Source organism: Pongo pygmaeus, chromosome 16 (genome assembly GCF_028885625.2).
Source record: "Pongo pygmaeus isolate AG05252 chromosome 16, NHGRI_mPonPyg2-v2.0_pri, whole genome shotgun sequence".
Classification (NCBI taxonomy): Eukaryota; Metazoa; Chordata; class Mammalia; order Primates; family Hominidae; genus Pongo; species Pongo pygmaeus.
The window spans coordinates 48,448,095-48,462,716 of record NC_072389.2 but is presented as its reverse complement, the minus strand read 5'-3'; the positions used below and the strand labels follow the sequence as shown (position 1 = coordinate 48,462,716).

Below are 14,622 nucleotides of genomic sequence, written 5' to 3'. Positions count from 1 at the left end.
GAAAGGAATGGAATTCCAGCTTTGGCTTGAAGATGGAGATTTAGGGCCAGAAGAGAAATGCAGTTGAGTCAGGCCTCTGAGTTTTGCCAAAGGAAAGGCTTGCCAGTCCCACCCTCCTGGCGTAAGCAGAGCTCACAACGTGCTAGACTTTACTGGCTCAGGCAGTGCTTGTCTGAGCAGTCAGCATCCCGAGCTTTGCATAGAATCTCTCCCACGAGCTCCAGAGGTGGGGAAGGAAGTTGGAAATATCACTATTCCAGTGTTCCAGACAGCTCCAGCATGTTCCTGCAGATGGCAAATGGAAGATTTCCCCAGGTCCAGGCCCCAAAGTCCAGGAATACACAGGTCCGGAATCTACAGCTCACAGGTGATTTTTTTCTGCCCTTTTTGTAGTGATGAGGTGTCTGGGGATCCCCACCCGTGTGATCACCAACTTCGACTCTGGCCATGATACAGATGGAAACCTGATCATAGATGAGTATTATGACAACACGGGCAGGATTTTGGGGAATAAGAAGAAGGATACTATCTGGTGAGAAACAACCTCTCAGCCTATTTCTAGGGCCACACATCAGAGCCAAGCCCCATGGCAGGAAGAAGGGCAGGACGATGTCCATGAGCCTGGTCCCTCCCCTTCACCTCCTCCACACCCCTTCACCCCCCCCACTCACCCCCCGCCAAGGCTGCCCCCACACCTCTTGCCAATCTTCAGCTGGGAGACAGCTGAACAAAGCCCATTTGGGGTTTAGAAGTCTCACATCATAAGAGCGTTCTGCCCTGGGTTGAGGTTTTCATCTTTGTCACCTCCATCACAGAACCTCCTGGCTCTATGGGGCCTGGAGAAAATTTCTGCACTGCCCTTTGAAGGTTTGTTAAAAAAAAAAAAAAAAAAAAATCAACTCACAAAATCAGATCAATAGGAGAAAAGGCATACACATTAATTAACGTATACACAGGAGCCTTCAGAATGAAGACCCAAAGATACAGGGGAAATTGTCCATTTTTATGCTTAGTCTAACAGAGTATGGACAGCCACGTAGAAATATGCTTGGACAATTGGTATGACCTAATGCTAATAGACTGAGTGGGGAAACCCAGCCCTGTCTACATTCTGCTTGGCCTCTCTGAGCATGAGTTCCTTCCCTCCCAATATGGGGCAGAACCCTCTCTAGAATGAGGGTCTTTTGACCTACAGTCAAACAAGGTAGGTCAGATAAATTTTTTATGGCCAGTTTTTATACAAAAAGGCAGAAGGAAAGCTAGGGTAATATTTTTAGGTTTTAAGACTGCCTTTGGGGAAAAGGGGTTCTGGTTTCCATGACCTTCCCACCTTGGGGAGGAGAGATTTTAATTTCTATGGCTAGCCATGGGGGTAAATGAGACTGAGAGACAGGAAGACAGGAAACGGTCCAAAAAAACACTTCTGCTTCTGAGACCTTCATTTTGGAATATTGTTTCCTGAGTCCCAACTGTTCTGACCACAGGATGGCCTTACCTCCGAATACAAAGACCACGAGTGCCTCTGTGAGTCAGCAACACACACAAAGGGGCCACGAAGACTGTTTCATGAGATGGTGAAGGATTTTTAACTTCAGTGGACTCTGGAAGCCTTCACTTTCTGTTCACAAGCTGAGTCCGCAGAGGGAAACTCTTTTCTGGGAGGCAAACAGAGGTCCACGAGAGGAAGACCTGTCACTAATTAATTATTTTTTTGAGACAGGGTCTGGCTTTGCTGCCCAGGCTGGAGCACAGTGGTATGATCAAGGTCAAGCCTTGATCTCCCAGGCTCAAGTGATCCTCCACCTCAGCCTCCCAAGTAGGTGGGACTACAGGCATGCGCCATGATGCCTAGTTAATTTTTTTTTTTTTTTTTTTTGAGACAAGGTCTTCCTTTTTTGCTCAGGTTAATCTTGAACTCCTGAGCTCAAGCAATCCTCTCACCTCAGACTCCCAAAGTACTAAGATTACTGGCATGAGCCATCGTGCCTGGCTATCCACAGAGGTTTTAAGCCCTGTGTGTGCTAAGTCTGTCTTTCTATCCAACAGTTCATTTGCTCATCCCTCCCTTGCCTTGTTCTAGAAAGACCAGGCAGTACAACGTCTCCCTTGGCTCTGTTTGACACAGGAACTTCCATGTCTGGAATGAGTGCTGGATGGCCCGGAAGGATCTGCCCCCTGGATATGGAGGCTGGCAGGTGCTGGACGCCACACCTCAGGAGATGAGCAACGGTGAGGCTCTCCAGAAGAAAGGCAGGCCCCGCTCCCTTGGAAAGCACCCCACCCCCGCCCAGCCCTACAACAAACAGCCCACCGAGGCTCCCCTGTTCTCCTTCAGGCGTCTACTGCTGTGGCCCTGCCTCTGTCAGAGCCGTCAAAGAAGGAGAGGTGGACCTGAACTATGACACGCCCTTTGTGTTTTCAATGGTGAATGCTGACTGCATGTCCTGGCTCGTCCAGGGAGGGAAGGAGCAGAAACTTCACCAGGACACAAGTTCTGTTGGCAATTTTATCAGCACAAAGAGCATCCGGAGTGACGAGCGGGATGACATCACAGAGAACTACAAGTATGAAGAAGGTAAGTAAGTAAGCCAGCCCTACTCAGAGCCCCAGCCCTGCAGGAACCTTCCCCTACCCTAGGGAGCCAGAGAGCATCTGCGAGGCAGGACCCAGCCCCACTGTCTCCTCAGCCATTCAGTTTTGAGGCCCCAGTTGGGGTGGCCTCACGGCCTCACTTCTTCATGACACCCCCACCCCACATCCTGCAGGCCAGCGAGCTCCCGCCACAAGGCGCTGACATGGACTGTGGAGCCCAAACAGAATATGAATCCTTCACCCCTGCTTCCCCCTAAAATCAGCCTCCCACTGAAGACAGCAGGGAATTTAGTAAACACTCTGCCATTCATTTATTTTATTTAGGGTATTATTTAATTCACTGTGTTTCATTGAGTCTTTGGAGGACAGGCTGAAGTGAGCCCAGATGTTCACTCCCACCCCTCCTCCCTGTGGGACCGGCAGGGCCAGAGGCTGACTCTGAGGTGACAGCCCTGGCAGCAGTGCCACAGGGGAGGCTGTGTTGGTCAGGTATAGATGAATGCCTGAACATTGAGAAGCGCCAGCCACTAGGTTCAATTACCAGGGAGCCAGGCAAAAATATCCAGTCCATGAGGGCCAGAGGCAGGGTGAGGGCCAGAGCTGGGATCTGGCTGGGGAGGATCTGAGCAGGCACAAGGCAGGGTGGCTGAAGGGCGGTGGGGAGGGCTGAGCAGTTGCTGGGTGTGCTGGTGAGTGGGTGTCTGTGGTTTGTCTAGGTGGGCCTCGGGGACAGACGCAGGGAGGCTCCAGAATTCCCCACCTGGGAAGGGGATTCGCAGTAGGGGGCAAGTGTTGAACACAGCCCAGCAGTGCCATCACCACCCACTCCCTAGTGCCTCTGGCCTCATCTTGGCTGGGCTGCCCCAGAATTGGATCCTGAGGCAAGCATTCAAATACAAGTGGTTTATTTTTTATGCCATCCTGGAAATCCTGGAGCAGAGTGAGGGAGACAGGGAAGGGAAGGAAGTGGATGTAAGAGTACATTTTCAAGCCTGTTAGCAGTGACAGCTGGCCAGGAGCTCTGGAAGTGGGGTTGCCAGAGAAAATAAAGGGCAAATAATGCTTTAGCGTAAATTTGTCCCAGGCCAGGAGCTGTAAGCTCACACCTGCAATCCCAACACTTTGGGAGGCTGAGATGGGAGGATCACTTTAGCCTCGGAATTTGAGGCTGCAGTGAGCTATGATGGCAACATTGCACTCCAACCTAGGCAATAGAGTGAGACCTCATTTCTAAAAAATAAAAATAAAAAAAGATGTCCCAAATTATTTGTTGTTTATTTGAAATTCAAATTAAATTGCCTTGTATTTTTGTTTGCTAAATCTGGCAACCCTATCACTGATTCAGTGTGAAGTGTAGAACAACACTGCCGATTTATCGCACCAGAGAGGCAGGGGGTTGGGGTGTTTATCCATCAAATCCTGTTGGTCATGAGTTGAGGGCTGTTCCTGGGGGATGTAAATTCTCTAGCACTTCTGGCCTACCCCATGCATGAGCTGAGTCTGCTCTGGTAGCAGAGAAAATATCAGACAGAGTTGCAGGGGCTGCAATTTGAAAAGTAGGGCTTGTGGACACTGAAATGGCAAGTGCCAAGGGAATATGGGTGGGGTTTTGACGGCATTTGCTAGAGAGGCCCACGGGGTCCCCTGTGGACTCAGGGGGATTGGAGCCATACCCCGGTGGGCCTGAGTGCCCTGCTTAGGTGCTCCTCGGGCCAGCAGTATTCAGTCTTCTCCCACCCAGCCTAACAGGGTCTGGGGTCACACAGACCGCAGATGCGCTAAATCAGATTCCCATCTTTCTGGGCCCACTCTTTTTTTTTTTTTTTTTTTTTGAGACAGAGTCTTGCTCTATCACCCAGGCTGGAGGGCAACAGCGCGATCTCAGATCACTGCAACCTCTGCTTCCTGGGTTCAAGCAATTCTCCTGTCTCAGCCTCCCAAGTAGCTGGGATTATAGGTGCCTGCCATCATGCCTGGCTAAATTTTTTGTATTTTTAGTAGAAACAGGGTTTCACCATGTTGGTCAGGCTGGTCTCGAACTCCAGACCTCAAGTGATCCACCCTCCTTGGCCTCGCAAAGTGGTGGGATTACAGGTGTGAGCCACTGCCCTCAGCCTGTGGGCCCACTCTTACTGAAGCAAATGTCTCCAGATTCTCTTTTGTCTGGAACTGGCCTTAGAATGAACCCCGAGCAAGGGGATAAACGTGGCTTCTGCCTCAGGATGCTGTGGCAAATGCATTGAAGGAGTACAGCTGGTCCCTGGGAATAGTACGTACTCAACAAAGGCAGCTTCTGGAATTATGAGGCGTGGGCAAGTATTCCTGCACATGCGGCCCACAGGGACCCCCAGGATAGAGCAGGGAAGCTGGGGCCACCCTGGGAACTCTGCACACCTAGACTTCCTCTCATATGTATTTACTTATTTACTGTGCTTCTCCTTTCCCTCAGTTTCCAGGAATTAGTCTATCCCTGACCAATAATCTGGCTCTGGAACAGGACATCACACCATTCCCTGCTGTCTTTAAGAGGTTTATTTCTCTGCATTTTTGGGCCTTTGTCTTTCCCTTGAGGACATCAGAATAGAGTTGAGCGGTCACAAGCACAGGTCTTAGAGTTGGGCAGGTTTGCTTCCCACCTGGGATCTGCTCCTTACTAGTTGTGTGACTTGGGCAGCTGACATGACTTCTGTTAGCCTCCTTTTCTTTATCTGTGTATGGAAGAATAAGAAGAAGAATGCTAATGGTAATACACCTGGCTTGTGGCTGATACAGGAGGAAGGGTGTGAAGTGGCCAGCAGAGCCTGCCTGGGAAAGCACATGAGGAGTGGAGGGAGTGCTTGTTACTGGGAGTGAAGGCCTGAAGTTGCTGGTGGAGATATTGGGTGGGGGATGGCGCTCAGCCTCGGTCTACTCCAGTCAGCCTGGCTCACAGCTGGCGCTGTGCTCTCCCCCACTTCAGGATCCCTCCAGGAGAGGCAGGTGTTTCTGAAGGCTCTGCAGAAGCTGAAGGCTAGAAGATTCCATGGCTCCCAAAGAGGAGCAGAGTTGCAACCTTCCAGACCCACACCACTGAGCCAGGACAGCCCTCGGAGCCTGCATACACCTTCCCTTCGACCCAGTGATGTGGTGCAAGTCTCCCTGAAATTCAAGCTGCTCGACCCGCCCAACATGGGCCAGGATATATGCTTTGTCCTGCTGGCCCTCAACATGTCCTCCCAGTTCAAGGACCTCAAAGTGAACCTAAGTGCCCAGTCTCTGCTACACGATGGCAGCCCCCTGTCCCCATTCTGGCAGGACATAGCGTTCATCACACTCTCTCCTAAAGAAGGTACGCATGTGCACAGTTTGTGTACACAGAGTTGGTTTTGGCAATGTCAGTGGGGTCAAGCCAGCCAACAGGGTTCTAGGGGTGGACCCCTGAGACACCATTATTCCTACTGTTCCCTCTGGCATGATTTCCCTGCTTCCCTCTTCTCCTTCCCCCTCCCTCCCTCCCTCCCTTCCTACCTTCCTTCCTTCCCTCCCTCCCTTCCTTTATCTCCTCTCTCCCTCCTTTCTTTTCTTCCTCCTTTCCTACCACAACAAAAGTAGCTGGTTTTGCAGGAAAAACCTGAGATTTAGAGTCTCTGAGACCTTGGTTGGAGCCTCAGCTCTCCCATTTCCTAGCAGAATGGCGTTGGGCAGCCATTTTGGCTCTTTTCAGCTCATTTCCTCATCTGAATAGCTGCCACCTGCTTCCCTGGGACTTGGTACTTGTTGACTTTCTCTTCTCTGTGGAAGAGAGACCCCAGGTCCAACCCAGGTCTGGCTGATTTTCTCAGCTACTCTCACCCTGTTGTGTTCTTTCTTTAGCAAAGACCTACCCCTGCAAAATCTCCTATTCCCAGTACAGCCAGTACCTGTCAACAGACAAGCTGATCCGCATCAGTGCCTTGGGTGAAGAGAAAAGCAGTCCCGAGAAAATCCTGGTGAACAAGATCATCACCTTATCTTATCCGAGCATCACGATTAATGTAGGCAGGAGTCCTGCAAATGGCTTGTGGGGCCCCTTGGATCCGGCGGGGAGGGGGTGAAGCCCTGTGAGAGGGCAGCCTGGGCCTACTTAGGAGAGCATCCCCTCCTTCCTTTGCCTCTTCTGGTGCTCCAGGAGGGAGAAGTTTGTCTGAGAGGTCTTCATCCTCTTGCACCACTCACTAGAGGCCCTATGGGTGGGTCCTTGAGCAGGTGCCATGGACAATAGGAGAGACCCCCTCTTGTGCCACTCCTGCTGTTGGCCTTCCCCATGGGTCAACATAAGAAAAGTGAGCGCAAATGGGAGGGTCTCTGGTCGGGGGAGAGGCCTGTCTGAAAGTCAGTTCAGACTTGATTTGCCATTTTTTGGCTGTGCATCCTTGGACAAGGCCTTGGGCCTCTGTTTCTTGAACTGTTAGAGAGGGGATTAGGCTAGATGGCCTCTGAGGACCCCGCCTGCTCTGACATTCTGCAGTCTTCCAAGTGGGAAGATTTTAAGGGCTCCCTTCCTTCCCGTGCTGTCTCCCCAAAGTCAACCAGCCTCCTAGACCCTGTTAAGTAAGCCCATGGAGCCCCCTCTGGTGGGGAAACATGAAGATTTGGCTAGAACTTGGGCTTTTGTGGCATCTTAGCAAAGAAGCAATATGTTTTTAGAGAAGTGACAAGAGAAAGGGAAAGGACCTTGAGTCTCAAGGGGTGGCGAATTTTGGGAAGGCAAATACATGGGAAACTCATGGTAGATAAAACTTAGAAAGTTTGTTGTGTAGATTCCTCTGGTGCCCTCTCCAGGCTCATAAAGGTCTGAAGTCATCTCTGGTGATCAGCCTTTGTCCTTCCTGGTAGAGAGGGGAGGGGGGACACCTTTGTAAATTTATGTCCTGCTTTTAGGCAAATAAAGGGAAACCAGAGAGCTTTTCTTATATCTGCTTCTTTTCAATTGTCTTCGGCTCAAGGAATTCTTATGCCAAAGTGGCATATTTGGGGGTGGCATATCCTGCCACCTTACAGAACAGTGCCCTTCATAAATATCTGGTGAGTTGGGGAATGAGAACTAATTCTCCTTCTCCTCCTGGTCTGTTTAGGTTCTAGGAGCAGCCGTTGTGAACCAGCCACTCTCCATACAGGTGATATTTTCAAACCCCCTCTCAGAGCAGGTTGAGGACTGTGTGCTGACTGTGGAAGGAAGTGGCCTCTTCAAGAAACAGCAAAAAGTCTTGTAAGTGCTGCAAGTGCTCAGCCTTCTCTTCTGTTTTTTCCCCCCTGAGATTAGCACTATCCTTCTCCCTGGACATTGGTTCCTGAGCCAGACTCCACAACACCGGGGAAGGGAAAGTGGAAGCACTCCCTCCCACTCAGGAAGCTGGGTGGAAAAGGGCTCCGGGGTCATTATCATGCTTTTGGTTTTCTGACATGCTCCATTCTCTGTTGCAGCCTTGGAGTCCTCAAACCCCAACACCGAGCGAGCATCATTCTGGAGACCGTCCCCTTCAAGAGTGGACAAAGGCAGATCCAAGCTAATATGAGAAGCAACAAGTTTAAGGACATCAAGGGTTACAGGAATGTTTATGTAGACTTTGCATTATAAATTCTGGAACAACGCGCCAGACGTGTGAATTTCAAGCTTCAGGAAAAGAAGCAAATTCAAATGCAAGCTGCGCCATTCCCCACCACAACAGAGGCTTCACAGGGCTCCAGCAAGAGCCGCAGAGGGGATGACGTGTTTATTTTCTATCTCCCCTGACTCCACTAGAAATGTAAGCTCCATGAGGGCAAAGACTTTGCTTTGTTTACTTTGTACCCCTATACTCAGAACTATTTCTGGCATATGCTAGGCACTCAATAAATATTTTTTGAATGAATGAATAGGAGACTCCAGCATCCAGAGAACAGGTAGCAAATATCTATGGATGGATATTTCCCTGGACCATTTGCACAGCTCCCCTGGACTCTTTTCAGGGCCCAAGGATTCCACTGTGTCCCATCCAGAGATTGCAGGATTCCACAGTCTCCTATTCAGAAGTGTGATTTGGCACAGAGGTCAGAGGATACTGGTAGGACTTGGCCATGACTTAACTGCCCCCTGCCCCAGATATCCAGGAAAGAAAAAGACAGGCTGAACAGCTCGCTGTTGTTTTGTTGTTGCAAAAGCTAATTCCCTAGTATGAATAAACTTCAGACCTTGCTCTCCTTTGCCTCATGTAGTCATCACTTTCCTATCTGTTCCTTGGATGCTGCAGTCTCCTATTCATTCATTCAAAAATGTATTTATTGAGTGCCTAGCATATGCCAGAAGTGGTTCTGAGTGTAGGGGTACAAAGTAAACAAAGCAAAGTCCCTGCCCTCATGGAGCTTACATTTCTAGTGGAGGCAGGGGAGATAGACAATGAACACGTCAACAAATAAATGAGATACTCAAAAGTGGTGTATCAGCCACGATCCAGCTAGAAAATCAAAAAACTCACAGGTGTTTCTACATACTACCTACCATCTTTGTGTCTTAGGGGGACAAAAAATGTCTGGGAGACCTTTCACCCTTGGCTTTCCTTTGAATCCTTTCCCATATCACATCCAATAGGTCCCTCAGTCCTAACAGTACCAGCCTATTCACTCAAAACTCACCGATGCACTGTGGTCCTGGATGGCCTTGGGTTGGCTGGGGAGATAAAGCCGGCTGAATAACACAATGAGGTAGACTTTGAGTGGGGAATGGAATACTCTCAGAATTTTCTATTAGTTGCAGCCTGTGTTTATGGTCATGCAAACTCCACCCTTTCTGGGTCCTACTGAACACAAAACAATTCTGATCATTATCTCCTCTTGTGGCACTGCACAAAGTTCTGCACAAAGAAAGGCATGATGCACTTGCTCTCTCAGTACTGACTACATGACTGAGACAGCTGTCCTATTAAATACACACACAGTAAATAAAGAAGATGAAGACTTCCAGTATGTATAAACCAAAGGGTATGTGTAGTTAATCAGAGGGATAGAAGGGCATGTGGTAAGAATTAGGGAAAGTAGGGAAATAGTCCTGTGAGAGAGTGGGCTGAGAACCAGGAGCTACTGGCAGGGAGCTGGAAGTAACTTAAAATTATTTCATCTTACAATTATTACCTGACAATCATGAGAAATAGTTTAAGGAAAACACCAGAGAGAGAAACATCTTACAGACACAATGACCTCTGAAACACATAGAAGATTTCAGGAACTGTGCCCTAGGACTCTTTAATGAGTCCTGATTTTAACACCACATTCATTAATTCTTTCATTCAACAAAAATTTACTGATTTTCTACTAGGGGCCAGGCCCTGAGCCAGGTAGGCCCTGAGGACACAAGAAGGACCAGGGTCTGCACTCAAGAAGCTCAAGTCTAAGGATGTGGAGAATGAAAAATAAACAGGAGGTTATAACACAGAGCGGTGAGATCCACTACTGGGGTAAACCCAGAGTGTTATGGGAGCACAGGGAGGGCCAACTAGTCCAGCCTTGGGATATTGGTTCAAGGAAGGCTTCCTGGAGGAAGTGGTATTTAAGTGGAGCCCTAAAAGCTAGTGGTTGGTCAAAGACTAGGAATTGGAAGGAGAGGAAGTGGAATAAAGCAGCCAGGAACTGCAAGTCATTCAGATGGCCAGAGGTCAGAGTGGGAGGGAGCAAGAAGCAGGAAAGAAATGAGGCAAGACCCAGGGGGTGAAGAGCTTCAGGCCGCAGTCTAAGGAATTTGGGTCACAATCATCTTCAGGTGTCTGCCTCCTCTAAGTCTTGGATCACAGTGACTTCTTTCAGTGTCAGTGCTCAGAGCTGATTCCACTTTGCAGAGCTGAGCAGACTTCATGTGATTTAAGAAGCACTTAAAGGACAAATAGTTCTCCACCCTTGTCTGCCATAGGAGCTTGCAATTCCCATCAGAGTCACTTCTTCAAGCGCAAGGCCTTCCTTAAATGCAAAGGTTGTCTTTCATCCATTCGTTTAACATTTTTTGAGTTCCTAATGTGCTGAGTGTTCTAGATGTAGGGAATAGACCAATAAACAGGGCAAATAAGGTTCTCCCCAACCCATTCCCAATGGACAACCTCACAACCCCTCATCCCCCAACCCCAGTGGAACTCAGTATAATTTTCTTCTGACAACGCTCAGCTCAGCTCCAGGCAAAAAGGGTTTTTGAAGAAATTTCTTTTTCCTTATTGTGTGTAGCCTTGGTGGATCTGCCAGTGAAGAAGCCCTGCCCGCCCATGGCCAAGAGGTGGGCATGTGACTTATGCTGGGACAATCAGACACTTCTCCCAGGACTTTGACTGTAGAGTGAAGTGAGTTAGAGAAGGGAGAAACTTGGAGTTCATCCATCTTGGCAGCAGAGATCCAGAGACAGACCAGCCTCTGTTCCTGCTGCCTAGTCCCTCGAGTTGCCCTGGAGTCCATCATTCTCCTAGTCCTGGCTCTCCTTTTCCCCATCAATCTATGAGCTCCTTCATACTCTTGTTTTTTTAAGTTGACCAACACTAGTTTTGGCTTTGCTTGCATTCAAAGGACAATCATGAGATAAAAGGACGTTATCTAGTTCAGAGAAATTGGGTAATTTATTTAAGACCACACAGCAAAGTCTGTCTGATTCCAAATTCCCCCCATGTCACACTACCCAGTACTCCCATAGGTCTGCCCTTGGGTCCTAAAGGTGTCTTCGTTAGTGTCATAAGTTAGCCTGAAGTTCAAGGAAGTGTCAGAAGCTCTCATTCACCCCAACCTGGTGAATAACTGGAGAGGTGGGAGATGGCTGTGTGGAAAGGGCAGGCAGCAACAAGAGCTACACTTTGTTTCCCAGAGCTCGCTCCTCCTTTAGTCCCTGGCCCTCCAAGGCCCACTGTTCAGTTTTCCTTCCTCACCACCTGCCCACTGACCAGCAGCCAACCAACCAATGTGCAGCTGGTACCACCTCTCTACCTGTCCCTGAGACCTGACTTCCCAGTATCCAGGAGCCATTTGCTGCCAGTTTTGGGGCTGCTGCTTTTTCAGGAGTACAGACAAAAAGAATTTGATTGCAGAGTGCTGATCTCAGATATACCCAGCTTTCCTCCAACCCCAGAGGATGGGCTTGGCTTCAGACTCCATGAGAGCCTGGAGCTTCCTGAGGGGAGGCAGGCCACGTGCCTGGCATAGCAAGTGTTAGCAGAAGGTCTGAGCTGGGATGCTGAATGAATCTGTGGGAATGTGAGAAAGAACTCTGTGAACATAAATAATGTCAGGTTCTGGATAATGCTAATATCCTCCAGAGAATGTTCTTTCTGGTAGGAAGTTAGGATAGTGGGAGAGTGCCATAATGCAGATTTATTTAAAACGAAGCTTCAGCTTTTTTTTTTTTTTTTTCGAAGCAGAGTTTCGCTCTTGCTGCCCAGGATGGAATGCAATGGCACGATCTCCAGCTCACTGCAACCTCTGCCTCCTGGGTTCAAGCGATTCTCCTGCCTCAGCCTCCCAAGTAGCTGGGATTACAGGCATGTGCCACCACACCCGGCTAATTTTGTTTGTTGTTGTTGTTGTTGTTGTTGTTTGTTTTGTGTTTTTTTTTTTTTTTTTTTTTAGTAGAGACAGTGTTTCCCCATGTTGGTCAGGTTTCCCAACCTCAGGTGATCTACCCACCTCAGCCTCCCAAAGTACTGGGATTACAGGTGTGAGCCACCGCGCCCAGCCAACTTCAGCCTTTTATAAGGATTAGTCTATTTCCTACTTACCTCAACTCCTGGGGCATAGCCCTTCTGCAGTCCCAACAGAAAGCCTGGGGTGTTTATTGGGGGCCCTCATCCTTAATGACCCTCAAACTCAAACCCTGCTAGACTGCCAGATTCTCAGGCTCTTATCTGCCAATTATGAATGGGCAAATGCCCCAGATAGAAGAGTGGCAGCCAGTTTCAAGTTCACTCTCTGCTCTTCTTCTCCCCAAGATCTTGATCCCTCAAGTCCTCACTGCCTTGATGCCTTCAAAGAGATATTTAAAATATTTCATTCAACTTTTCTAATCGTTCCCAACAGAGAGGATGGTAACAAGCTAGTCTGCTGTATTTAGATACAGAAATTCTTGAAAGATTTTAAAAGAAGGTTGAATAGAGAGACCTTCTCAGCAGTGGCTTGGATTAAGGCTAATGTGAAATCAAATGTGTGGGGTATGAGTTGGAAGACCTCAGTTTGAGTCTAGGCTTTACCATAAGCTGTGAGATATTGGGAAACCCTCCCTTCTGGAGCTTAGACGTAAGTTTCTCCTGTGTGGAACGCATGTGGATAGGTAAGCTATAGTATGCACTTCTAGCCTCCTCCTTGGCTCTGTTTGGGCTCCATCTTTATTCTTTCATCATTTGCATCAATTTAATGTGCTCTTCTGCAATACCATATTTCAATATTAGTCTTAAATTCTTTCTGGAATGAGGCAGTATATTAATTGATCTTACATTTGCTAAAATAAATGTTAACTCTCTGAACGTATTTTCTCATCCGTAAAATTGGAATCATGATCCCTTAATGCAGTTTACAAGATTGAGGTTCAGATCATACAAGATAATGTACGTGGAAGTGCTTTGTAAAGCAATGTGCCAGCATAATTAACTTATTTGCACCTGAGAATCATGTTGAGTATCTTTTCCTCTCTGCCCTCCACCCTGATATCCTGTCCATTAGCACGTCATATCCATTTAACCTCCTACATCTCTGTCAAATCTGTCCATGTCTTTTTTTTTTTTTTTTTTTGAGATGGAGTCTTGCTCTGTGGCCTGGGCTGGAGTGCAGTGGCATGATCTTGGCTCACTGCAACCTCCACCTTCTAGGTTCAAGCGATTCTCCTGCCTCGGTCTCCCGAGTAGCTGCGATTACAGGCGCCCGCCACCACGCCCAGCTAATTTTTGTATTTTTAGTAGAGACGGGGTTTCGCCACATTGGCCAGGCTGGTCTCAAACTCCTGACCTCAGGTGATCCGCCTGTCTTGGCCTCCCAAAGTGCTGGGATTACAGGCATGAGCCACCATGACCGGCCTATGTCTATCTTTACTAACACCCCCCGGAGTAGACCACCATCATCTTTCACGTGAGCCATTACCCTAGTCTCTTATTGGTCATCTCTCTTCCCTTTTTGCCCCCTGTAATTTTCCCCCATATTAGCCAGTATTTAAAAAATGCAAATCTGATTGTGTTACTCCCTTGCTTCAAATATCATTTCAATGGCTTCTCACTGCTCTGAGAATAAAATCCAAAATTCTCAGCTCAACTCTGCAAGATTTAGCTCTTGCCTTACCTCTCCCCATCTCTCTCTGTGATGCAGGCCCACTGACCTGCTTTCAGTTGCTTCCTGCCTTAGAGCCTGTGCACGTGCTGTTTTCTCTCCTCTCGGGCCAACCCTTGTCCTGTTGAGAGGTGACAGCTTGCTGGCAGCCCTCGCAGCCCTCGCTCGCTCTCGGTGCCTCCTCGGCCTCGGCGCCCATTCTGGCTGCGCCGCTGCACTGAAGGGCTGAGGAGCCCTTCAGCCCGCCGCTGCACTGTGGGAGCCCTTCTCTGGGCTGGTCGAGGCCGGAGCCGGCTCCCTCAGCTTGCGGGGGAGGTGTGGAGGGAGAGGCACGGGCGGGAACCGGGGCTGCGCGCGGCGCTTGCGGGCCAGCTAGAGTTCCGGGTGGGCGTGGGTTTGGCGGGCCCCGCACTCGGAGCGGCCGGCCGGCCCTGCTGGCCCGGGCAGTGAGGGGCTTAGCACCGGGGCCAGCAGCTGAGGAGGGTGCACCGGGTCCCCCAGCAGTGCCAGCCTACCGGTGCTGCTCTCGATTTCTCCCGGGCCTTAGCTGCCTCCCCGCTGGGCAGGGCTCGGGACCTGCAGCCCGCCATGCCTGAGCCTCCCCAAGGAGTGCCGCCCCCTGCTCCACGGCGCCCGGTCCCACCTACCGCCCAAGGGCTGAGGAGTGTGAGCACACAGCGCAGGACAGGCAGGCAGCTCCACCTGCGGCCCCAGTGCGGGATCCACTGGGTGAAGCCAGCTGCGCTCCTGAGTCTGGTGGGG

At 49.4% G+C, this 14,622-nt stretch overlaps 1 protein-coding gene across 2 annotated transcripts in view; it reads left to right on the top strand.

The window, feature by feature from the left end:
- The window catches only part of TGM5 (transglutaminase 5), a 34,000-nt gene extending 25,205 nt beyond the window's left edge, over positions 1-8,795 (top strand). For both annotated transcript variants that reach the window (XM_054452154.1, XM_054452153.1), the window contains 7 exons: positions 394-532; positions 2,126-2,229; positions 2,336-2,575; positions 5,552-5,920; positions 6,445-6,605; positions 7,686-7,819; positions 8,035-8,795. In XM_054452154.1, coding sequence (XP_054308129.1) covers positions 394-532; positions 2,126-2,229; positions 2,336-2,575; positions 5,552-5,920; positions 6,445-6,605; positions 7,686-7,819; positions 8,035-8,188 — 1,301 coding nt within the window. In that variant the 3' untranslated portion in view covers positions 8,189-8,795. The remainder of the gene's footprint in view (positions 1-393; positions 533-2,125; positions 2,230-2,335; positions 2,576-5,551; positions 5,921-6,444; positions 6,606-7,685; positions 7,820-8,034) is intronic.
- Positions 8,796-14,622: the final 5,827 nt, after the last annotated feature.